Source organism: Scyliorhinus canicula, chromosome 8, assembly GCF_902713615.1.
Source record: "Scyliorhinus canicula chromosome 8, sScyCan1.1, whole genome shotgun sequence".
Lineage (NCBI taxonomy): Eukaryota > Metazoa > Chordata > Chondrichthyes > Carcharhiniformes > Scyliorhinidae > Scyliorhinus > Scyliorhinus canicula.
In genome coordinates, this window is record NC_052153.1 from 155,159,899 (window position 1) to 155,186,295 (window position 26,397).

General features: G+C 47.0%; 1 protein-coding gene across 6 annotated transcripts in view; it reads right to left on the reverse strand.

Annotated features, from left to right (window-relative positions):
- The window catches only part of poc5 (POC5 centriolar protein homolog (Chlamydomonas)), a 128,918-nt gene that overhangs the window by 70,439 nt on the left and 32,082 nt on the right, over positions 1–26,397 (reverse strand). For 4 of the 6 annotated variants that reach the window (XM_038805513.1, XM_038805512.1, XM_038805510.1 and 1 more), the window contains 3 exons: positions 19,171–19,281; positions 5,038–5,246; positions 3,425–3,601 (listed from right to left, as the gene is read on the reverse strand). In XM_038805513.1, coding sequence (XP_038661441.1) covers positions 3,425–3,601; positions 5,038–5,246; positions 19,171–19,281 — 497 coding nt within the window. The remainder of the gene's footprint in view (positions 1–3,424; positions 3,602–5,037; positions 5,247–19,170; positions 19,282–26,397) is intronic. The other 2 variants (XM_038805511.1, XM_038805514.1) reach the window with 1 other exon arrangement.

Here is a 26,397-nt window from a genome sequence, read left to right on the forward strand (position 1 = left end):
ATTTAGGAGTCTGGTAACAGTGGGGAAGAAGCTGTTTTTGAATCAGTTCTCAGACTTTTGTATCTCTTGCCCAATGGGAGAAGTTGGAAGAATGAATAGGCCGGGTGGGAGGGGTCTTTGATTATGCTGCCCGCTTTCCCCAGGCAGCGGGAGGTGTAGATGGAGTTAATGGATGGGAGGTAAGTTCGTGTGGATGGACTGGGCGGTGTTCACGACTCTCTGAAGTTTCTAGCGGTCTTGGGCCGAACAGTTACCATACCAGGCTGTGATGTAGGCAGATAGGATGCTTTCTATCGTGCATCTGTAAAAGTTGGTCAGAATCAGTGTAGACATGCCAAATTTTCTTAGTTTCCTGTGCTTTCTTGGTGGTAGCTTCGACATGGGTGGACCAGGACAGATTTTTGGGAGATGTGTACCCCCTAGGAATTTGAAACTGCTAACCATCTCCATCACGGCCCCATTGATGCTGACAGGGGTGTGTACAGTACTTTGCTTTCTGAAGTCAATGACTAGCTCTTTAGTTTTGCTGGCATTAAGGGATAGATTTTTTAAAAATTTATTTTTATTAAAGCTTTTTTCCCCCAAACAGAATTTTTACATAACAAGTAACAGAAAAGTAAAAGGAAAATATTTAACGAAACTAGGTGGCTGTTATCATTATACAAAAAGAGAATATACATTAAATGAAAAGTCCTGCCGGAATTCTTTAAGCGCCAGGCATGCCCAGAACATATGGACATGGTTCGCTGGACTCCCTGAACATCTCGCACAGCTGTCCTCCACCCCAAAGAACTTGCTCATTTTCGCCGTCGTCATGTGTGCCCGATGTACCACCTTAAACTGAATTAAGCTGAGCCTGGCACATGATGAGGAGGAATTTAAACTGCCCAGGGCATCAGCCCACAGGCCCTCATCCAGCTCCTCCTCCCACTTGCCCTTCAGTTCCTCCACTGGGGATTCCTCTGCCTCCTGCAGTTCTTGTAGATGTCCGACATCTTCCCCTCCCCAACCCAGATGACAGACCCCACCCAGTCCTGTATCCTACGAGGGGGTAGCAACGGAAATGTCCCCACCTGTTTTTTGAGAAAGTCGCGGACTTGGAGGTATCTAAAGGCGTTTCCAGGGGGCAGACTGAACCTCTCCTCCAGCGCCTTCAAGCTAGGGAAAGTGAACAGGTCCCCCATCCTTCTAATGCCTGAAACCCCTAAGCTTTGAAACCCCTGTCTATCTTGCCTGGAAGAAATCTATGATTGTTCCGTATCAGGGTCCAAACTGAGGCCCCCTCCTCCTTCCTGTGCCTTCTCCACTGACCCCAGACCCTCAGTGCTGCTGTCACCACCGGGCTTGTGGTGTATCGTGCCGGCGAGAATGGCAGCGGTGCCGTTACTAGTGCCCCTAGGCTGGTGCCTTTGCATAATGCCGCCTTTACGGCCCCACGCCGACCCCTCCTCCATTACCCATTTCCTAACCATGGCTACATTAGCCACCTAGTAGTAGCTACAGAAGTTCGGAAGTGCCAACCCCCCCCCACTGCGCTCCAAACACTTTTAACTCGCGGGATCTTGTTTGCCTACAAAAATCCTGTGATAATCCTGTTCACCCACTTGAAGGAGGATTTGGGGATGAAGATGAGAAGGCACTAGAAAACGAACAGGAATTTGGGGAGGACCGTCATTTTTACGGTCTGCACCCTTCCCGCCAGGGAAAGCGGGAGCATGTCCCACCTTTTAAAGTCTCCCTCCATCTGCTTTACAAGCAGATAGATTGAGCCTGTGTAGAGCATCCCAGTTCCTAGCCACCTGTATACCTAGGTAATGAAAGCTCCTCTCCACCATCTTGAGCGGGAGCTCTCCCATTCATTCCTCATGACCCCTAGCGTGGATTACAAACAGCTCACTTTTCCCCACGTTCAACGTACCCAGAGAAGCTCCCAAAGGCCCTTAGGATCCGCATGACCTCCCACATCCCCTCTAGCGGGTCCGAAATATACACTAGCAGGTTGTCGGCGTAGAGTGAAACCCGGTGCTCCTTCCGCCCTGCGGACCAGCCCCCTCCAGTTCCTTGAAGTCCTCCGCGCTATGGTCAACTGCTCAATTGCCAGGGCAAATAGTAGCGGGGATAGGGGGCACCCCTGCCTCATCCCTCGGTGCAGCCTAAAATACTCTGACCTCAGCCGGGTCGTGGATACACTTGCTACGGGGGCCTGATACAGTAGCTTGACCCACCCTATGAATCCCTCACCAAATCCAAACCTACTTAACGCTTCCCACAGGTACTCCCATTCCACCTGGTCAAAGGCTTTCTCTGCATCCATTGCAGCCACTACTTCTGTGTCCCCTCCTTCTGAGGGTGAGGGATAGATTGTCACTGCACCACTCCACTAGGTTCTCAGTCTCCCTCCTGTATTCTGACTCGTTGTTATTCGAGATCCGGCCCCCTATGGTCATATCATCAGCAAATCTGTAGGTGGAGTTGGAACCAAATGTTGCCACACAGCCGTCTGTGTACAGGGAGTATAGTAGGGGGCTAAGTATGCAGCCTTGAGGGGCCCTGGTATTGAGTACTATTGTGGAGGTGGTGTTGTTTATTCTTACTGATTGTGGTCTGTGGGTTAGAAAGTCGAGGATCCAGTTGCAGAGGGAGGAGCCAAGTCCTAGGTTTTGGAGCTTTGATATGAGCTTGGCTGGGATTATGGTGTTGAAGGCGGAGCTGTAGTCAATAAATAGGAGTCTGATGTGGGAGTCCTTCTTGTCGAGATGCTCGAGGGATGAGTATACGGCCAGGGAGTCTGAGGACCAGTTGAGGCGGTATGCAAATTGCAGCGGATCAAGGCGTTCTGAGAGTATGGAGGTGATGCGTTTCATGACCAACTGCTCGAAGCACTTCATTACGACTGAAGTCAGGGCCACCGGACGGTAGTCATTGAGGCACGTTGCCTGGTTTTTCTTTGGCACTGGTATGATGGTGGTCTTCTTGAAGCTCTGGTCGACATGCGACTCCAGACCTACACAGCAATGCAGTTGAACTGCCCCCCACTGAAGTGGCATGGTGAGCCACTCAGTTCAAGGGCAACTAGAAATGGGCAACAAATTCTAGCCCAGGCAGAGATGCCCACATTCCAAGAACAAATAAAACAAAACAAAAAAGAAAATCACTGGGGTAGCATTTTAGCTACTAAATCCCAATGATGTGGGGTTATGATATTTCTCTACCATGTGCAAATACAATTAAGAATATTGCAGATGAGCAAGTCCCAAAATGAGAATTTTTTAACAAATATAACTGACTTTGAACCATCTCTGAACAGTAGGCTGGACTGTGGATCTTTAACTGCTCTTTTAAACATGATTTATTTAATTATTTTGAAATATCTGGATTTATTTTTGATGTTTTTTTTTAGTATTCTGCATAGCAATTACTGTACCTCATCTTTCCTTCGAACTGAATCCTCATATGTACAAATCAGCTGGTTCAAATTCTCAGTCTGACAGGCTATTTGTGCAATTTGAGCTTCGTGTTTCATCCTTTCATCTTGCAACTCCTGTTCATGCTGCTCAACAATTGACAACCTCCATTGGCGAATTTCAGACAGAACATCGGTCTTAAGAAACATCAAAATTTGATTAGTGATTACATTTTATAAAACAGCAGCATCTTGTGCATCAAAATTGTACTTGTATGGACCATTTTTCAATCTCATTTACTTATACAATTTACTTAAGCAAGTACTGGAAATTAAATGTATTTAGGTAATTGCAGCACTAATAGCAATATTGTGATTACTTAAGATCAAACTATTATCTCCACTCAAACCCCCCGCTGTTGCAAGAGGTTTAATTTAAATGTTGAATTTAAATTCCAGTTGTTCCCTCTGCACTCTTTTTAGTGCAGCTGCTCATTACTTTCTCATTATGGGATATCACAAAGATCAGCGCGGCGCACTGCTATTTATAATCTATATCAAGGATTTAGATGAGAGGACCAAGTCCAGCCATCCCAAGTTTTCTAATGACATAGTTAGATGGGAAAGTAAGCTGTGAGCATGCCAAAAGACTGCAGAAGGATATATACATATTACATATGTGGGTAAGAACATGGCAGGTGGAATATAATATGGAGAAGCGTGAAGTCTCAGAATAAAGAGTTTGTTATTTAGGACTGAGAAATTGAGACATCTTTTCAGTGAACAATGTTGTGAATATTGGTAACTGTCTGAACTAGAGAGCTGTGAATGCTCAGTTGTTGATAAGTTCAAGACAGATCAATAGGTTTTTGGATAAAAAGAGAAATGGAAATATTGCAGGAAGGTGTAAAGCTAATAATCAGTCATTATATTTAGGCACAAATAGCCCATTTCCAGTTCTATTTTTAAGATGACATTCTTCTACTTTGTCATTTAAATTGAAATGATCTACTTTCATGAAGGCCTGCCTGCTCAACCTTGCCCCTCGCCTGAGGTGTGGTGATCCTCCGGTTAAACCACCATTAGTCAGCTCTACCACTGAAAGGGGAAAACAGCCTGTGGTCAACTGGGACTATGGCGACTTTATCTATGTACTTTCAAAATATATATATTTTTTAAATTATAGATATACACAAACACATTTTCACTACAGTCTAATTAACAAAATTATTTCAAACCTAACAGTGTAAACTTGCTTTAAAAGTAATTCCCCATCAGCATCTCTTATAAAATTAAATCATTACGTCGAATTACTAACAATCTTTCATTGTGGAGTTCTGTTGTTTGACTAGTGAGAGTGTTACCAATTTGGTATTTGGATTGTAGATTATACAGAACTGAGCAGAACAACTTGCAATAAGCTGTTTACAAAAGCATTACTGAAGTGTCTTTGTCCTAACAATAAATAATGCACCCCTCTCACATGGCCAAATAGTTCCTTCAATCCACTCAATGTCAACACGCTGAAAATGCTTTAAGATTTTCCAGGTAATCATAATTCTTTCATAATCAATTGATCATTGAATATGTTGCCAATAATGAGATTCTCTTTCTTTAAAATCAACTTTACTCACCTTGAGGTGGTCACTAGCGGTGTCGAGTATATTTTCTACCTTGCCCAGGTTCTCAGCTGGAATAGGTAACTGACTAACCGGGTTAGACATTTTAGGTTTTCTAGAAACTGGCGAATATGAAGAGGGTCTTTCAGTAAAAGCAAGTGGTCCAATAAGAAAACCTGTATTTGAGAGAGATGAAACAGGAGTCCTATGGAGAACTCCCAGGTCTGTAAAATAGAAACAGGAAAATGATGCTCCAATAACGGTCTGTACTTTTAAACACACCTAAATTTGCTGAAACTTTTTTAAAAATACACCTAAAGTAATAAAATTGAATAATAAACTGGTGCCATACATTATTCTTCCTTAAAATAACCCATCCATTTTGCTGCTCTATTAAAATTGAAGTTTCCAAATAACACCGAACCTGTCTACTACAAGATTCAAGTAAACAATGACACTACACTTTCACTGGTAAACAATAATTCAACTACACATATAAAAAGAATGCACACAGTCTGCTAAAAAAAACTTCTTTGGGTTTGCTTCATCAAGGAGAATCCCACTGTACAAATTTACATTTCATAAATGCAGTGACATCACAAGTGCTAAATACATCATAATAGATGCTACAGATATATGCAGCAAAAATATGTAGCAAAATACTGAACATTGGCATAATGCAAGTCATCATAACCAAAGTGAAAGACAATTCTGCTTCATTTGAATTAGTTCCTACGAAGCAGTCAAACTAAGATTTGACCAATTTCAAATTTCCACAAAAGATACCAAAACAGCAAGAATATGGTTTGCGTCAACTGGTGCCCATGCTGCAAAAGCACCGCTAGGGAACATACGCAATAGGCTCAAGAAACCTATTCATCCCTTTGGATAGACTTCCAATCCTACATCTCATCGTACACAAACTTTCCTTGCTTCTTTAAACCCCAATAACAAGTTGATTATGCTATAGCAATCTTGCTGCTCAAAATACTTCACATTCATCACATACTTGCCATAGGCAGAACTGCACTTTGAGCAGGAATTTACATAGTGTTTGCAGGAGCTGGGACGACAATGACAAAAACACTCAATAGGACATGTACAGAACTGATCCAAGTTGAACTCAAAATATATAATAACAATGCTATTTTTCTAGCAAATTTGAATGGAAACTCTTCTAGCATTTAATGTGGAATTGCTAGTCAAAAAAAAAAGACCAAATTACATGTAGTTCACCTCTTACCATCCCAACACTAGTATGATAGACAAATAAAGAGAACTTCCAGCATTTTAGACTATTTTGTTAAAACTAAAATAAAGTGCTTCGAAATTGGGGTAGGTTAGAATTGGATGATTACTATATTGTCAGGTGTGCCATTTTCAAATAAATGTTGAAAAATGAAAATCGCTTATTGTCACGAGTAGGCTTCAATGAAGTTACTGTGAAAAGCCCCTAGTCGCCACATTCCGGCGCCTGTCCGGTGAGGCTGGTACGGGAATCGAACCGTGCTGCTGGCCTGCTTTAAAAGCCAGCAATTTAGCTGAGTGAGCTAAACCAGCCCCTGTATTCAAGCAGGGAAGGGAGTTCTCCAATATCTAGGCTAGCATTCCTTCCATAATCAAAGCCACCCAAAAACAGGTTTCCTGGTGTTTCATCATGTTGTTTTGTTTAAGGGACAAAGTAATGCTCACGTTGGTTCTTGCATTCACTCAATACGGATGATATGTAAATATCAAAATGACATGTAAACATCAAACTAGAAAATGGAGAAAGATGCTGGAAACAGGATGTTGTGGTCATCATACCAACAGTTACAGCGATTAGTAAAACACAGTAGAGAAAAGTGCAACACAGTTAGTCAGACATTGAGAACAACTTTAGTTAAACCTCCTCTATGTTGTGGAGGCAGTGGAAACCATGGAACCTCAGAAGTGGGTAAAGGTTTGGCAGTCAACTACCTGTATAGAGGAAAGCTAGGCGGCAAATTTGTTGGAGGCTTGCAAGGACAGAAGAATGAATGGTATCTTTTTTTGGAGGGGCGTGATGTCAGTTGTTTTGAAAGGCATTGAGGGGATGTGCAAGGAAAGAGATTCATTTACAATGTCAGCTCGCAGGGTCACCACAAAAGCAAAGTCTGCTAAAGCAAAAAATGCTTTGAGAAAGCAGAAAACAGTTTGGCCCAGGCTCTCAGAAACGGGTCAAACCCTTTGCTCGAGTTCTTTTGAGGACGTAACCACGGAGGTGGGATGAGATCACAGTGAATTGGGAGTAGAGGACTAGATTGGATTGAGGATTAAATAACTGACAGAAAACAGGGTCAGGATAAATGAGGGTCGGGATAAATAGATCCTTTTCTGGCTGGTCTCAACAGTTCATAATCTATACAAATGATCTGCAAGCAGGTTACAGAGTGCAACATAGCAAAATTTGTGGAGGATATTGAAATAGGTGGGAAAGAAGGCTGTGAAAAGGAGATAAAGATTTTACAGATGTATACAGATAGGCTAAGGAGACTAGGCCAAAATTTGGCAGAAGGAGATTAACGTAGATGAGTGTGAAGTTACCCATTTTGGCCGAAAGAATAGAAAGTCAAATTATTTAAATGGAAAGCAGATTCAAAATGAGTCTGGGCAGAAGGATAGGGCTGTCTGTTCATTAATCCAGAAATTTAGTATGCAGGTACAGCATGTCATTAAAAAGTCAAATGGAATGTTTGCGTTTATTGCAAAAGGACTGGAGTATAAAAGTAGAGAAGTGTTGTTGCAATTGTATCGGATGTTGGTGAGACAGTGGTTAGCATTGTCGCTTCACAGCACCAGGGACCTGGGTTTGATTTCCGGCTTGGGTCACTATTCTCCCAGTGTCTGCATGGGTTACCTCTGGGCACTCTGATTTTCTCCCACAAGTCCCGAAAGACGTGCTTGTTAAGTGAACTGGACATTCTAAATTCTCCATCAAGTGTACCGAACAGGCGCTGGAATGTGGCAACTAGGGGATTTTCACAGTAACTTCATTGCAGTATTAATGTAAGCCTACCTGTGGCACTAATAAAGATTAGAAGGATGAGAGGGGCTCTGATCAAGTTATACAATATACTAAAAGGAACTGATAAAAGCATCGCAGACCAAATATTCCCCCTTGTAGGGCAATCTAGAATGAGAGATCATAGATGTAGGTTGAGAGGCGGTAGATTTAGAAATGAGATGAGGAGGAACCGTTTCTCGCAGGAGGGTGGTGAATTTGTGGAACTCGCTGCCCCATAGTGCAGTGGAATTGGAGTAATTAAATGATTTCAAGAACGTGATAGATATATTTCGGATTTTTAAAAATGCATTAAAAGCGTATGGGCTCAGGCTTGGATATCAAGAACCGGGGGGTGGCGATTTTGGTGGGAAAGAGAGTGTCGTTTGTGGCGGCAGAGGTGGTGGCAGACAAGGAGGGCAGGTACGTGATGGTGAGGGGTAGGCTGCAGGGAGAGAGTGTGGTACTGGTAAATGTGTATGCCCCGAACTGGGACGACGCGGGTTTTATGAGGCGCCTGCTGGGCCTCATCCCGGGACTGGAGGCAGGGGGCCTGATCATGGGAGGGGACTTTAATACGGTGTTAGACCCTGGGCTGGATAGATCGAGTTCCAGGACGAATAGGAGGCCGGCAGCGGCAGAGGTGTTAAGGGGGTTCATGGAGCAGATGGGAGGGGTAGACCCATGGAGATTTGGTAGGCCTAGGGCGAGGGAGTATTCTTTTTTCTCCCACGTCCACAGAGTGTACTCTAGGATTGATTTTTTCGTATTGAACAGGGGGCTGATACCGAGAGTGCAGGACACGGAGTACTCAGCCATTGCGATATCGGACCATGCACCACATTGGGTGGACGTGGACATGGGGGAGGCGCGGGACCAACGCCCGTTGTGGCGCCTGGATGTAGGGCTGTTGGCGGACGAAGAGGTGTGCAGAAGGGTGAGAACGGGCATTGAGAACTATCTGGGTACGAATGACACAGGTGAGGTGCAGGTGGGGACGGTCTGGGAGGCCTTGAAAGCAGTGATTAGAGGAGAGCTGATCTCCATAAGGGCACACAGAGAGAGGAAGGAGAGGCAGGAAAGGGAGAGGCTGGTGGGGGAGCTCCTAGAAGTAGATAGGAAATATGCGGCGGCGCCAGAGGAGGGGCTATTAAGGGAGCGGCGTAGCTTGCAGGCCCGGTTCGACCTACTGACCACTAGGAAGGCGGAAATGCAGTGGAGAAGGGCGCAGGGTGCGGCGTATGAGTACGGGGAAAAGGCGAGCAGGATGCTGGCACACCAGCTTCGTAAGCGAGATGCAGCCAGAGAGATTGGGGGAGTGAGAGAGAGGGGTGGGGATGTAGTGCAGAAGGGGCAAGAGGTGAATAGGGTCTTTAGGGACTTCTATAGGGAATTGTATAGGTCTGAACCGCCGAAGAGGAGAGGGGGAATGAAGAACTTTCTCGACAAATTGGGGTTCCCAAAGGTACAGGAGGAGCTGGTGGAAGGGTTGGGGGCGCCGATAGAGCTGCAGGAGCTAATTAAAGGGATAGGCCAGATGCAGGCGGGGAAGGCGCCGGGGCCGGATGGGTTCCCGGTGGAGTTTTACAGGAAATTTGTGGACTTGGTGGGTCCAGTGCTGGTGCGAGCCTTCAATGAGGCGCGCGAGGGGGGGGTTCTGCCTCCAACAATGTCGCAGGCCCTGATCTCCTTGATTTTGAAGCGGGACAAGGACCCGGTCCAGTGCGGGTCCTACAGGCCTATCTCCCTCTTAAATGTAGATGCCAAGCTGTTAGCAAAGGTCCTGGCAACCAGGATAGAGGACTGTGTGCCAGGGGTAGTCCATGAAGACCAGACGGGGTTCGTGAAGGGACGCCAACTTAACACAAATGTTCGGAGATTGTTAAATGTGATTATGATGCCAGCAGTGGAAGGGGAGGCGGAGATAGTGGTAGCGCTGGACGCGGAGAAGGCATTTGACAGGGTGGAGTGGGAATACTTGTGGGAGACGTTGGAAAGGTTTGGGTTTGGGGAGGGATTTATCAAGTGGGTAAAACTGCTCTATTCAGCTCCGATGGCAAGTGTGGTAACAAACGGGAGGAGGTCAGAATATTTTGGGCTCCATCGAGGTACTAGGCAGGGATGTCCCCTATCTCCCTTACTCTTTGCATTAGCGATTGAGCCGTTGGCGATGGCACTGAGGGGTTCAGGGGGGTGGAGAGGACTGACAAGGGGAGGGGAGGAACATCGGGTCTCGCTCTATGCGGATGATTTGTTGTTGTATGTGGCAGACCCGGAGGGGGGAATGCCGGAGGTGATGGGGATACTAGCGGAGTTCGGGGACTTTTCGGGATATAAATTAAATCTGGGGAAAAGTGAGGTCTTTGTAATACACCCGGGAGACCAAGGGGAGGGAATTGGGAGGCTCCCCTTCAAAAGAGCAGTTAAAAGTTTTAGGTATTTGGGGGTGCAGGTGGCAAAGAACTGGGGGACCCTACACAAGTTGAACTTTTCCAGACTGGTGGAGCAGATGGAGGAGGAGTTTAAGAGGTGGGACATGGTGCCGCTGTCGCTAGCAGGGAGGGTGCAGTCAGTTAAAATGACGGTCCTCCCGAGGTTCTTGTTTTTGTTCCAGTGTCTGCCCATCTTCCTCCCCAGGGCCTTTTTCAAGAAGGTAACGAGTAGTATCATGGGGTATGTGTGGGCACATGGCACCCCGAGAGTTAGAAGGGTCTTTTTGGAGCGGAGTAGGGATAGTGGAGGGCTGGCGTTACCCAACCTTTCAGGATATTACTGGGCGGCAAATACAGCGATGGTACGAAAGTGGATGATGGAAGGGGAGGGGGCAGCCTGGAAGCGCATGGAGAGGGCGTCCTGCGGCAACATAAGCTTAGGGGCACTGGTAACGGCACCATGGCCGCTCCCTCCCACGAGGTATACCACGAGCCCGGTGGTGGCGGCCACCCTCAAGATCTGGGGGCAGTGGAGGCGACACAGGGGGGAAGTGGGAGGTCTGATAGGGGCACCACTAAGAGGGAACCACAGATTTGCGCCGGGAAACACAGGAGGGGGATTCCAGAGCTGGCAGAGGGCGGGTATTAGACAACTGAGGGACTTGTTTATAGAGGGGAGGTTTGCGAGCCTGGGAGAGCTGGAGGAGAAATTTGGGCTCCCCCCGGGGAACACGTTCAGGTACCTCCAAGTGAAGGCATTTGCCAGACGACAGGTAGCGGGGTTCCCCGCGCTCCCCGACAGGGGGGTGAGTGATAGGGTGCTATCAGGGGTCTGGGTCGGGGAGGGGAAGATCTCGGACATCTATAAGATTATGCAGGAGGTGGAGGAGGTACCAGTAGAGGAGCTGAAAGATAAGTGGGAGTTAGAGCTGGGGGAACAGATAGAGGACGGGACATGGGCAGACGCCCTGGAGAGGGTTAACTCGTCGTCGTCATGTGCGAGACTAAGTCTCATTCAATTTAAGGTACTGCATAGAGCCCACATGACGGGGACAAGGATGAGTCGGTTTTTCGGGGGTGAAGACAGGTGTATTAGATGTTCGGGAAGCCCTGCGAATCATGCACATATGTTTTGGGCGTGTCCGGCACTGGAGGAGTTCTGGAAGGGGGTGGCAGGGACGGTGTCGAGAGTGGTGGGGTCCAGGGTCAAGCCAGGATGGGGACTTGCGATCTTCGGGGTTGGGGTGGAACCGGGGGTACAGGAGGCGAGGGAGGCTGGAATATTAGCCTTTGCGTCCTTGGTGGCTCGGAGGAGGATCCTGATTCAGTGGAGGGACGAAAGGCCTCCGAGTGTTAACACCTGGTTAAACGACATGGCAAACTTCATCCAATTGGAAAGGATCAAATTCGCCCTGAGAGGGTCGGTGCAGGGGTTTTCCAGGCGATGGCAACCCTTCCTAGACCTCTTGGATCAGAGATAGAAACTGAGGCCATGACAGCAGCAACCCGGGAGGGGAGGGGAGGGCGGGAGGGGGGGAGGGGGGGGGGGAGGGGGGACAACGACGAAGGAAGTACGGTAGCGGCGGTGGCACGGGCAAGGCCTGCCCGAGGACGCTGCTAGAAATGATAAGTTGGTCTGACTGTCGGTTCGCCGGCGGGGGGGGGGGGGGGGGTGGGGGACGCGCGGGTAGGGGGGGGGGGGGGGATTCTTTTTCTTTTTCCTGTTAAGTAGGGGGGTTTGACTTTGTGTTGTTATAATTTAAATGTAAATGTAGGGGGGGTTAAAATGTTTGTATTTTGAAAAATTCAATAAAAATTATTTAAAAAAAAAAAAAAAAAAGCGTATGGGTATCGGGTAGATAACTGGCTTTGAGACCAGGAAGAGATCAGCCATTACCTGATTGAATGGCAGAGCCCCGAAGGGCTGAATTGCCGACTGCAGCTCCGAATTCCTATGTCACTCAATGTTACATTTCTCCTAGACTTCAGCTGATGATTATATTCTCGCTGCATCCTTTGAAAAAAAAACCCCCAAGGAGGTTTGTTCTCAAGCTCACCATGTTTAGTCTTCAAATACCTTTGAAATTCTAAGGGTTTTTATTCTTTCATTTGCCAGTACTTCCCTGCATATAGCGCACATGGGCTTTGCATCCTGATATGCACTGGCATAATTAATAAATCCATACCTCAAGAAATCATCTTTATACTGCTTTGTTCCTGTTTTAGGCTTTTTCTTAATGGGTTATTCAAAAGAGGCCCTCGAGCATGCGCCAATACTGCCTTGTCCTGCTGAGGTCTCTCCTGAGATACTCTCCAGCAGATTCAGTTCGTCTCTCTGGCCCCTTTCTTATTCCAAAATGATCCATCTTCAGTTCTTCACAGTCCTGTTGCTTGATTCAGCTACAAAATGGAGGAATCGCTCCTCAATACTTTTTCGCCAAGCGCACGTGACATCATCGCTTTCAAAAGATCATAGCCAGCATTTTTAAAAGACGGTCGCAGCCGTTGGGCAAGTCTCATGATTGGGAACGCTGCAACCGATCGCTCCGCAACCCTCCCTACACCCACCTGCAAGTCACAACTCAGTTTGAAAATGACTGCTCTGAAAGGCACCATTACCAAACTGGGCTTACGGCAGCTGGTGCAAAGAACCACTACAAGAGAATAGTCCACCTGACCGTACTCATCTGCCTGTTTAAGATCAAAATGGAAGGACTCCATCTTCATTTACAGTAACTATAATCCTCCATCGTGTCTTGTGGCACAACAATGATAAATACAACTTAATTTTCAATAGTCACCAGGCCAAAACTGGATATTCATGAATCATCTTTGTCATCAACAGTAGCAATAGACGCTGCTACAATCTGTAAGTTGAACTTCTTGGACAGCATGATGGAGCACTGGTTAGCACTGCTGCCTCATGGCACCGAGGACCCGGGTTCGATCCCTGGTCCTTGTGGAGTTTGCACATTCTCCCCCGTGTCTGCCTGAGTCACATCCCCAGAACCCAAAAATGTGGAGGGTAGGTGGATTGGCCACGCTAAATTACCCTTTAAAAAACAAACTTCTGACATAGCCCTGATCCCTCTCACACCAAACATCAATCCTTGTTTAATGGGGCTGGTTTAGCACAGTGGGCTATACAGCTGGCTTGTAATACAGAACAAGGCCAGCAGCGCAGGTTCAATTCCTGTACCAGCCTCCTCGAGCAGGCGATGGAATGTGGCGACTAGGGTTTTTCACAGTAACTTCATTGAAGCCTACTTGTGACAATAAGCAATTATTATATTATGAAAAAATGCAGAGCACAAGAACATCACGAGATACCATAGAAGTGGACCCCAAGCTAGTAAAACTACAGCAGAAGCTATTAGTCCCGAAAATAGTGCAAGTTAGGTAATTTGGACATTCTGAATTCTCCCTGTGTACCCGAACAGGTGCCCGAATGTCGCGACTCGGGGCTTTTCACAGTAACTTCATTGCAGTGTTAATGTAAGACTACTTGTGACAATGATGATTACCTTTTACAGCCGCCAAGGGTAGTGACTCTGTGCTTCCGTAGGTACAGTGTGAAGGAGAAGGTCCTGCGCTGGGCCAAGCAGAAGCAGGTGGTGCTGGAGCTGGTATAAGTGTATACCAGGGCTTTACGGTGGAGCTGGCGAGGAGGCGGGCTGCTTTCAACCGGGTGAAGAGGGCACTGTACATTAGCAAGGTGCAGTGCAGCATTGTATATCGAGCGAAGCTGAGGGTGACTTACAAGCTCAAGGACTTTTATCTTGGAACGGCGGAGGAGTTTGCAAAGACAGAAGGACTGTGGCAGAACTGAGAAATCAAGAAATGACCATGTGCCGATGTAACCTCATGACTGTACTTTCTTTGTTTTTGTTTGTTTGTTTCACTGCTTGTGTGTAGGGGCTACAGGAGCCAGTGTTGTATATATTTGGACAAGGGAAGTGATGGGACTTTCACTCGAAGTGAGGGCTCTTTGGGGTGTAGGTGGATATCCGGGGTTTGTGCGCTAAAAGGGGATTTCTGGGCGTTCCTAGGGTCGGGCAAGGGGGAAAGGATCCAGGCGGGGGCGTCCACGCTGGCCGGTCTATGCCGGCCAGTGAACGGGAGGTGGAGGGAGGGGCTGCTGCCATCGGAGCCTGGCAGAACAGGATCAGAGTGGTCTAGCCGGGGTGGAAAGTTGGAGGGGAAGGAACCGAGGTTGGGGGAAGGAGTTTTACAAGAGGTAGTGGACGGGAGGAGTTGGGAAGGAGTTGGGTGTTTACAACTCTTGGGTACCATGTACGGCACTCTTTCAGAGGTTGGACGGCGTTGAGTGTGTGTGTGGGGGGGGGTGGGGGAGTGGACTATGGTGACTATGAGCGGTCCCGGACTCCTTTTTTCTTTTTCTCCGTTGCTTTTTGTTTCCACCGTGGGAGGGTTTGTTTTATTGGATGCATATATTGACAGGTGGGTCGTTGTTTGGGGTGGTGAGAGGATGGGATCGTTGTTATTGTTAAGGGGATTGATTTTGTATTTGTTACCATTTACTGTTTGTGGGTGGGGTGTAAATTTGAGGAAAATGCAAAAATGGAGAATAAAAACATTTATTTAAAAAAAATGATTACTTTTTACTTTATTAGATGGTTACTGCATGCCAAATACCACAAGACAGGTTCTGGACAGAGCCGAGGAGGTCTTCCAATATATTCGGAGTAAACAAAAACAGAAAATGCTGGACAATCACAGCAGGTCTGACAGCATCGGTAGAGAGAAGGGAGCTAATGTTGAGTCTGAATGAAACTTTGTCATATCCCCTATTCAGAGTAAATCCCCTTTGTTCATCAACATACTCAACTGATTGTGCAGCCAAATGCACAACTGACTGTAAATCAGGTGAGATTAAGAGAAAAAGTGGAGGCAAGAACTCAATGAACCATTCTCAACCAACACACATCAACAAAAGTCCCTAGCCCAAACCGTTCTAGTACCTCAATGAGTACTTCAAAGGCCTTTTCCGCGTACAGGGAGACAATCACCTCGTGTTCTCTCCTCGGATGGGGTAATTTTCGAGTCGACATTGTGAGTATTTTCGAGTCTACATTGAACAGCGAAATGGGTCTGTATGATCTGCATTCCATTGGGTCTGTCTCTTTTGGGCATCAGTGATATGGTGGCCTGTGTTAGTATTGGAGGACTAGTGCCCCTCACCAGCAAGTCTGCGAACATCTCCTGGAGGTGCGGGTCAGTGCCGTTTTGTAGAAGTCCGCCAGGGCCCGCCTGCAAGGAGTTGATCCTCTCCATGACCTCTCCCAGTCATGATGGTGCTTCCAGCTCCCTCCCTCTGTCGTTCCCCCACGACTGGCATATCCAGTCTGTCAAACTGTTTCATCCCCGAGTCCCCGTCAGGATTTCGGAGATGTACAGTCCCTGGTGAAAGCCGCAAATGTTTTGTTGACATTTTTTGGTTAGGCTACCAGTCTGCCTCTGCTATCCTTTACCTGGGCTATTTCCCTCGTAGCTGCCGATTTTCTCAGCTGGTGAGCCAGCAGGCGGCTAGCCTCGTCTCCATGCGTGTAAAATGTCTCCAGTGTCTGGCAGAGTTAGTACACTGCTTTCCTGGTGGACAGCAGTCCATTTGTAGCTTTTTCTTCTCTTCCAGGAGCTCTACGGTTGGGGCCTCGGAATACTATCTGCCGACCTGCCTAATGGAGTTGATCAGTTGTTGCCCAGTTGCCCTCTCTTCCACATTTCGGTAAGCCTCATAGGCGATAATTCCCCCCCTAATTACAGCCTTCAGGGAGACTTCCCTGTTCCGGTTGTTAGTAACGTACTCGCCTATGGCCTATGATGTTTTCTGGCTGAAGACCTTGTCGGCCCAGAGTGTCCAACCTTCAGGTGGGGCATTGAGCACGGCCCCTCTCTAACCTCACATCCGTGTACGTGGAGCTTGATTGGAAATTACAATTGCAGAGTATTCCTAGCACTGTTTCACAGCACCAGGGACTCTGGTTCGATTCCCGGCTTGGGTCACTGTCTGTGCAGAGTGTGTACGTTCTCCCACTGTCTGCATGGGTTTCCTCCCACAAGTCCCGCTTGTTAGGGGAATTGGACATTCTGAATTCTCCCTCAGTGTATCTGAGCCAGCACCATAGTGTAGCGACTAGGGCATTTTCACAGTAACTTCACTGCAGTGCTAACGTAAGCCTACTTGTGACACCAATAAAGATTATTCCGCTCTGACCATCTCTGGAAGCACCGATTTCCCCAATACAAAGAAGCCAATACAGGTTTGGATCTTGTGTGCTGGCGAGAAAAATGAGAATTGTATCTCACTGGGATGCATGAATTGCCATGGGCCCACCGTCCCCAGCTGTTGCATAAATGTTCCCAGTTCCCTAACCATGCCTATCATTTTCCCCATTCTGGGCTTCGACCTGTCCGTCAGTGGGTCTTGTACACAGTTAAAGTCAAGCCTCATCCCATGATCCGTTGGTGCGCATCTACGTCAGGGATTTCACCATGGTCTTTTTTTTTAAACAATGTCCATGTCGTCCTAGTTGGGACATTCATGTTGACCAGGGCACCGCTGACCATGATGTACCGTCCCCTGGGTGCGTAACCATCCTAGTCGCAGTAAACACAGTCCTCTCACTTATCAATAAAGCTAACGCTGTGGCTCTTGTCCCATAGCAGGGATGTTAGGTCTGTCCCACCCAACCCTTCCTTATCCGCTGTCGGTCCTTTTCCCTCAGGTGTGTCACTTGGAGGAAGACTATCTCTGCTTTCATACTTTTTAGGTGAAGACTCTAGATCTTTGCACTACTAGGCTGTTCAATCCCCTGATGACCTTGGGCTTTGTTCGGAGCGACCTGTGAGCCCCGTCAATCTTCGGCAGTTTGGGGAAGTTATTTTCATCGTCTATGTTATCATTGGGGACGAAGGGACGTTTTAATCAGATTTTGCAGGCTGAATTCAGTCAGTGCCCATTTTGTGTCTTATGGAGGAGAGCCTCCATATGTGTGACTACTCAGCACATCCGTCACCACAAGTCCCAGTTTACTGCTTTTATGCTGCATAAACGGACACATTTCCAATTTTCAAAACAGCACTGCTTGGAGAGGCAAACAACTTTTGCTTCCAAAATTCAGAAATTTGGCACACTGCAAAGCAGTACCGTAAGCATGGGGGCAATTTGTCAGCCTGTTCCAAGACCTGTTCGAGGCCAACAGAGATTAGGGAAAGAGGGAGACACGGGGAGAGCAGACAAAAACACACAACACTAAGAGGTACAAAAAGTGAAGTGTGGAGGAAATCAGCAGGACACTTAGGGGAACCACAGGAAGAGGCATGGAAGAGGGGGAGGGAGGAGGAGAAGAAGGGGGAGGGAGGAGAAGAAGGGGCAGGATGCCCTCCCCCCTCCCCCCAACCCACAAGGCCTGCAACAATAACCACAAAAGGAGGGCGAAGGGGAAAATAGGAGCTTAGCAATAGAACACCCAGAGCGGAAGAGGAGGGTACGAAGGAGGAGTCAGGGAGGGAGGTAGGGGGAAGGGGGGGGGGGGGGGGGGGGGGGGGGGGGGGGGGAAGAGGGGAAAGGGGGCGGGGGGGGGAAAGAGAGAAGGTTATGTCAAGAAAGTATATATGTACATAAGAACTGTACAAATTGCAAATGTCGGACACAGTTTCACTGTGTAAAATTGAAATGCCAATAAAAATAATTTTTTAAATAGAAAGCCACTAAAAATTCATTAACCCTACAACCATTAGAATGGCTCAGTTAGCAGCACTCTTGGTTGGACAAGATGTTGATTTTCAGTCCCATATCAGTAACATTCCAGGGCAGTACAGATACCAGAAATGGATTGTCAAGCTTGTGTGATAATACAGTTAAAAAAAAATTTCACAATTTGAAGAGATGCTGGACTTCTTCCAAAGTTCTGTCCAACATTCAACCCTCAATCAATGCTACCAAAACTACAAGTGGCCCCAAGCATTTTAGATAAGGGATTTTCAGCCTGTATATAAAAGTGTTTGAAACCTCTTCTGTTTAACATCTGCAACTTTGTCAAATATTTTGGGGGTTAAACTAAAGAAAAACAAAACAGGCTTAGAATATTTAAAATTATCAACTTGTGATAACTTACGGTAATAAACAATCCTGAAAGTGCAAGTTTAACAAAAAAAAAAAAAACCGTGTTGAGCCAACCACAACACTTTAAAACATACCGGTTGAGCATCCTTTATCCAAAATGCTTGCGGCTGAGTGTGTATCGGGTTTTGGAATTTTTCATATTTCAGAATGTAATGTTCGAGAGGACAGAATATGTTTTGTACTACAGAGCTTTGTGGAATTTCCTACGTGTGATGTCACGTCAGCGCTTGAAAAAAAAAGTGTGTGGATTTCAGAGGTTTTTGAATTTCAGTTAAGGGATTGTCAACCTGTAACAGGTTTTCCAAAGCCTTCAAAACAAGCTTCAACTCCCACTGCCTCAAAAGTTAATTATATTTTTGCAAACAAGTCAACAGTAATATTTCAAGTACTATGATTACACCAGAGCTCTACCTTGAGAACTGATATAGCACAGCACAAGAGCAAGTCATTCAGCCTAAATTACGTGGCAGCCCCTAGAGGGTATCCAGTTAACCCCAATCCCCGGTTTTTACCCCAGTGCATTGCATAATTTTCTATTGAATATATACCTTGCGGCGTTTTTCCTGGTGTTGCTGAATCAGGTTTGTCTGGGGTCATTGCTGTGCCTGCAGTCTGCGGTCTTACAGGATTTTCATGCCTTTCTTCTGAAATCCTGCCTGCTTGAACATAAATTAATCTGTTAATTCTTAGATAGTATGCATTCACTAGTCTTTTTGGTAAAGTGATTGTAGAACTTCAGGGAATATAACACAAGTAGGTTAAAAGAAGGTTCTTCAAAAAGAGACATAATAGTGGAACCCAAGATCTCGTGTTCTATTCCTTATAAGGCCAAACCCATCGTACAATAAAGTGGTAGCATTGGCTGTAAAGCATTTGGGAAGTTCTGTGGTTCTGAAAACGACATAAACGCAACACTTTTTCAACTCAACACTGAAGAGAGTGTGTGTGGTTCTCAAGGGTAGGTGAAGAGAAGTAGCATTGTCTTTCATTTTGAAATGGACAGCACGGTGGCAATGGTTAGCACTGCTGCCTCACAGCACCAGGGTCCCAGGTTCAATTCAGGCCTGATCCGCGTAAATTTTCCTATCTCCCAGTGCCTGCATGGATTTCCTCTGGCTGTTCCGGTTTTCTCCCACATGTGTGCAGATTAGGAGGAGAGACCATTTTGGATTGCTAAATTGCCCCATAGGTGTCCAAAGGTGTGCAGGTTAGGTGGGGTTATGGAGATAGGGCAGGGGGCTGGGCCTAGGCAGGGTGGTCTTTGAGGGTCTATGCAGACTCAAATGACCTACTTCTGCACTGTAGGGATTCTAGGATTCCATGAAAGAAGAGATGACAAGAACTAAGAGGCTACCCGATTAGCAGGCAGGGAAGCAAAGAACCCAAGGGAAATGCAAAATTCAGTGAGAGCTTTTCCAATGGTAGCTAGAAGCAATGGCTGCAGTATGGAGGCAGTCACAGGAATGATCATTAATGTTCCTTATTTATAAATGTTAGCTTGGGTGGGTGGCAATGAGGATGAAGAATTGACCTGAACAGTTTCATGAATGATGGACAAATACAATGAGAAGCTGTTCAAGACATTCTTCCAAGACGTTTAAACAGTCTGATACCTACACAGATGACAGGTGATATTCATTTATGAATACCAAGGATGCCAGTATCTGTTCAACTGGAACTCAATATTTGTTTTCTAAAGATGATACATTAGATTAATCAAAAACATTGCAAGTGAAATAGTAACCACGCTGTTACCATACAAACGGTAATCAATATAGCAACAATTATGCAAACAAAAATGTTACATTGTAAATTTCCTCCGAGTGGAAACATCCTCACCATGTTCACTCTATCTGGCCTCTCAGTATTCTGTAAATTTCAATAAGATCCCCCCCTCATCTTTCTAAGCTGCAAAGTGTACAGACCCAGAGTCCTCAACCGCTCCTCATATGACAAGCTCTTCATTCCAAGGATTATTCTTGTGAACCTCCTCTGGACCCTTTCCAAGGCCAGCACATCCTTCCTCAGGTACGGGGCCCAAAACAGCTCACAATACTCCAAATAGGGTCCGACTAGAACCTTATATAAACTTAAGAGGGCTCTTGTATTCTAGCCTTCGAAATGAATGCTAACATTGCATTTGGCTTCTTAACTGCTGACTAAACTTAACTGACTGCACATTAACCTTGAACTAGGTCTCCCCAAGTCCCTTTTGCGCTCGATTTCCCAAGCCTTTTCCATTTAGAAAATAGTCTATGCCTCCATTCATCCTACCAAAGTGTATAACCCCACACTTTTCCACATTGTATTCTACCTGCTACTTCATTGTACACTCCCCTAGCCTGGTCCAAGACCTTCTGCACCCCCCCCCCCCCCCCCCCCCCGCTACCTCAATACCACCTGTCCTTCTGCATATCTTTGTCTCATCTGCAAACTTAGCAACGGTGCCCCCAGTTCCTTCTTCCAGACTGTTAATGTACATTGTGAAAAGTTGTGGTCCCAACACCGACCCGAGGCACAACGCTAGTCACCAGCTGCCATCCTGAAAAATACTCTTTTATCCCCATTCTCTGCCAATCAGCCAATCCTCTATCCATACCAGGATCTTACCCTTAACACCATGGGCTCTTAACAGGCTCCTACGCAGCATCTTGTCAAAGGCCTTCTGGAAAAAGCTTACATTGGGGCTGTCTAGCACAGGGCTAAATCGCTGGCTTTGAAAGCAGACCAAGGCAGGCCAGCAGCACGGTTCAATTCCCGTACCAGCCTCCCCGAACAGGCGCCAAAATGTGGCGACTAGGGGCTTTTCACAGTAACTTCATTTGAAGCCTACTTATGACAATAAGCGATTTTCATTTCATTTATGACTGGAAAATTTTAGTTAAAAGCTCACAACAGAAGAGAACACAATATCTAATCAAACAATTCCCACTTCTAATAAGATATTTTAGCAGATAGCTTGCAAGAAAAAAATAAAAAAAGATTAATGGGATGAAAACTCTCATTTATGGTTCATTAGCAAAGATAGCTTATCGTTATCTTCGACCACACTCAAACATCGCGGGCCACAGGCGACTAAGTTATAACAACCAAAACGGGGAGGTCTCACCCTCCACGTTCTGCGAGGCACTGAAGACAGTGATTAGAGAGATCGTAGCCTACAAGGCAAGCAGAGATAGGGAAGAGAGGGTGGCCAGGCAACAACTGGTGGACTCCATCCTTGAAATCGACAGAAAATACTCCGAAGCCCTGATCATTGAGCTGCTGGTGGAGAAAAAAAAAAGCTGCAAATGGACTTTAACGTACCATCCAGAATGAACAACACTTTCTCCACAATAGTACGCAATACCGGGGCCCCGCAAGGCTGTGTACTTAGCCCACTACTCTACTCCCTGTACACACACAACTGCGTGGCAAAATTTGGTTCCAACTCCGTCTACAAGTTTGCTGACGATACAACCATAGTGGACCGGATCTCGAATAACGACAAGTCAGAATACAGGAGGGAGGTAGAGAACCTAGTGGAGTGGTGCAGCGACAACAATCTCTCCCTCAATGCCAGCAAAAATAAAGAGCTGGTCATTGACTTCAGGAAGCAAAATACTGTACACACCCCTGTCAGCATCAACGGAGCCGAGGTGGAGATGGTTAGCAGTTTCAAATTCCTAGGGGTGCACATCTCCAAAAATCTGTCCTGGTTCACCCACGTCAACGCTACCACCAAGAAAGCACGATAGCGCCTATACTTCCTCAGGAAACTGAGGAAATTCGGCATGTCCATATTAACCCGTACCAACTTTTACAGATGCACCATTGAAAGCATCCTATCTGGCTGTATCACAGCCTGGTATGGCAACTGTTTGGCCCAGGACCGCAAGAGACTTCAGAGTCGTGAACACCGCCCAGTCCATCACACAAACCTGCCTCCCACCCATTGACTCCATTTACACCTCCCGCTGCCTGGGGAAAGCAGGCAGCATAATCAAAGACCCCTCCCACCCAGCTTACTCACTCTTCCAACTACTTCCATCGGGCAGGAGATACAAAAGTCTGAGAACACGCACGAACAGATACAAAAACAGTTTCTTCCCCGCTGTTACCAGACTCCTAAACGTCCCTCTTATGGACGGACCTCATTAACACTACACCCCTATCTGCTTCACCCGATGCTGGTGCTTATGTAGTTACACTGTATACCTTGCGTTGCCCTATTATGTATTTTCTTTTATTCCCTTTCCTTCCCACGTACTTTTTTTTTTTTTTTTTTTTTTAAATTCTTTTTTTTTAATTTAGATTAGCCAATTATTTTTTCCAATTAAGGGGCAATTTAGCATGGCCAATCCACCTACTCTGCACATTTTTGGGTTGTGGGGGCGAAACCCACGCAGACACGGGGAGAACGTGAAAACTCCACACGGACAGTGACCCAGAGCCGGGATCGAACCTGGGACCTCAGCGCCGTGAGGCGGTTATGCTAACCACTAGGCCACCGTGCTGCCCTCCTTCCCACGTACTTAATGATCTGTTGAGCTGCTCGCAGAAAAATACTTTTCACTGTACCTCAGTACATGTGACAATAAACAAATCCAATCCAATCCAAGCAGTGTACCAACTCCGCCAGACATAGGGGGGTACCTTCTACGGACATGGAGACGAGGCTGGCTGCCTATTGGCTCAACAGCTAAGAAAGCAGGCAGCCATAAGAGAAATAGCGCAGGTAAAGGATAGCAGATGCAGACTGGTAACAGAACCAAAGGAGGTCAATCTGGCATTTGGGACTTTCTACCGAGACTGTATGCCTCCGGAAGCCCGCCAACAGGGATGAAACAATTCCTAGAGAGCTGGAGAGAGAGCTGGAAGCACCAATGGACCTGGGAGAAATCATGGAGAGCATCAGCTCCATGCAGGTGCGGAAGGCACCGGGACCAGACGGGCTCCCAGTGGTCTTCGACAAAAAGATTTGCACCAGTCCTGGCCCATACTTAAGGGACATGTTCATGGACTCACTGGCAAGGGGCACCCTGCCCCCCACTCTAGCGCAGACCACAATTTCACTGATACCCAAAAAAGTTAAAGACCTGACAGAATGTGGATCGTACAGACCCATTTCACTGCTGAACATGGATGTGAAAATACTCGCAACGGTCCTGACCAAAAGGCTGGAGGGTTGTGTACCAGAGATGGTCTCAGAGGACCAAACGGGCTTTGTCAAGGGTAGGTGGCTCACAGCGAACATCAGGCGGCTGCTAAACGTAATTATGACCCCCTCCGGGGAGAGAACACTAGAGGTGATCGTCTCCCTGGACGCAGAAAAGGCCTCCGACAGAGTCGAATGGAAATACCTCCTCAAGGTACTGGGATGTTTGGGCTTGGAGCGGGGTTCACCGCCTGGGTGAGGCTCCTATACAACGCTCCCAAAGCGAGCTTCCGAACTAACACCAGCTCTGAATACTTCCAGCTGCAGAGAGGAAGGCAGAGCTGCCCCCTGTCCCCACTCTTGTTCGCACTAGCGATCGAACCCCTGGCGATAGCCCTGCAGGACGCAAAATGCTGGAAGGGAATCCGGAGAGGAGACAGAGAACACAGAGTCTCACTCTATGCAGATGACCTCTATGTCTCAAAGCCACAGGAGGGACAGAAGGCAATACTGCAAATACTGAAAGAGTTTGGAACCTTCTCGGGCTACAAACATAAAAGTGAGGCATTCTCAGTGAACCGACACGGGCGAGGGAGTGTGTGTGTGTGTGTGTGCGTGCGTGGGGATGGGTACAAGAACCCGACACAGATTGGGTACAAATGGAGGAGGCTTCCTGTAAAGGAACGACCCCCCGAGCCCTGGCCACAGCAGCACTCCCATCCTCAACAAGATACACAGTGGTAGCGGCCACGCTGAGAATGTGGACCTAGCCGAGACAACACTTCGGGATAGACAAAATGTCCCCCACGGCTCCCATATGCACCAATCACAGATTCCCCCCAGCTATGCTGGATACCACCTTCAAAAGATGGAGGCGGGACAGGGGCACATTGACGGTCGGGAACTTCTACGTAGGGCACAGGCTGGCGCCACTAGTCGAACTGACGAGGAAGTGGAGGCTAGCAAAAGGACAGGAAATGCAACACCTCCAAATAAAACACCTCCTCCGCAAAGAGACAGTAGGGTACCCTGGGACCCCAGAAACCACAATACTAGAGGACCTGACCAGGCACAAGCAACGAGAGGGGGGGGGGGGCTATGTGGGACAATATACAGACAGCTACTGGACAGAGCCCGGACTCCACTGGACGAGACCGGACAAAAATGAGAGGCTGAACTGGGGACAGAGGTAGGATGGGGAATCTGGAGTGAAGCACTGAGCAGGGTGAACTCCACCCCCTCCTGCACAAGACTAAGCGTAATGCAGCTTAAAGTGGTGCACAGAGCGCACATGACCAGAACCCAAATGGGCAGGTTCTTCCCCGAGGTGGAGGACAAATGTGAGCAGTGCCAGAAGGGCCCGGCCAACCACACCACATGTTTTGGGCTTGCCCCAAGCTTGCTGGGTTCTGGACAGCCTTCTCCGAGGCAATGTCCAGGGTTGTGGTTGAGAGGGTGAAACCATGCCCAATAGTGGCAATCTTCGGGGTATCGGAGCAGCCAGAGTTACACAGGGGGAAGGGGGCCAACACCCTTGCTTTCGCTTCCCTAATCGTACGCCGTAGAATCCTGCTCGGCTGGCGATCAGCAGTACCACCTCCAGATGCAGACTGGCTCGCTGACCTTGCGGAATTTCTCCACCTGGAGAAGATTAAGTACGCCACCCGAGGGTCAGACAGAAGGCTTCCTGGATTTTTGGGGGCAGTTTGTCGGTCTGTTCCAAAACCTGTTCGAGGCCAGCAACGAGGAGTGACCTAATAAGAATTTTTTTAAAAACACCCAAGATAAATGAGGTACCAAAAGGCTGCGCAACCAGCCGGCGGGGGGGGGGGAAAGCCAGGTGGGGAAGCCACGAGAGACGAGCCCCTCCCCCCTTTCTGTCCGGAACATAAAAGAAAAGCACAGCCGAAGCCGGGGGGGGGGGGGGGGGGGGGGGGGGGGGGCGCGCAACGGGGAAGGGGGAGGAACCATAGACCGATCCAGAAGGCAACTTAATGCACGTAGGGTCAGTTAAACCAGGTCAAACTAAACCTCTCTGTATAATATTAGCGCGGGTGAGAAAAATGCGATGTGCATACATACAACTGTTTATAAATATGGGAAATGCCAATAAAAAGATTTTTAAGAAAAAATAAGGTAGCTTGGACAGGCTCAAAGCTAAATAAACAGCTCTAAAAGCAGAACTCTGGGTATGACATAAATGTGTAGGAAACGTGCCCAGTCAAGCTAACGGCACAGCAGTAGGTGCTCATCGGTTCTGTAAGCATTAAAGATTACATTTATGATCTACATATCATAAGTGAATTTACCGATACAACAGATGACTTCCACACTATTGCCATTCTGGAAAATGTTTATATAGTTAAGGTAAACTCAAAAGATCAGTTTCTCATTCCAATTAATAATAACAATAATAATAATCACTTATTGTCACAAGTGGGCTTCAATGAAGTTACTGTGAAAAGCCCCTAGTCGCCATATTCCGGCGCCTGTTCGGGGAGGCTGGTACACAAACTAGCCCCTGGAGAATTTATTTATATTTGTCCTTTTAAACATGTTACACTATGCCTACAGATGGTAATCGTTGTTGTTGAAAAGAAATTCAATCCAGCATCAATGCTAAGAGACACTTCAGTCA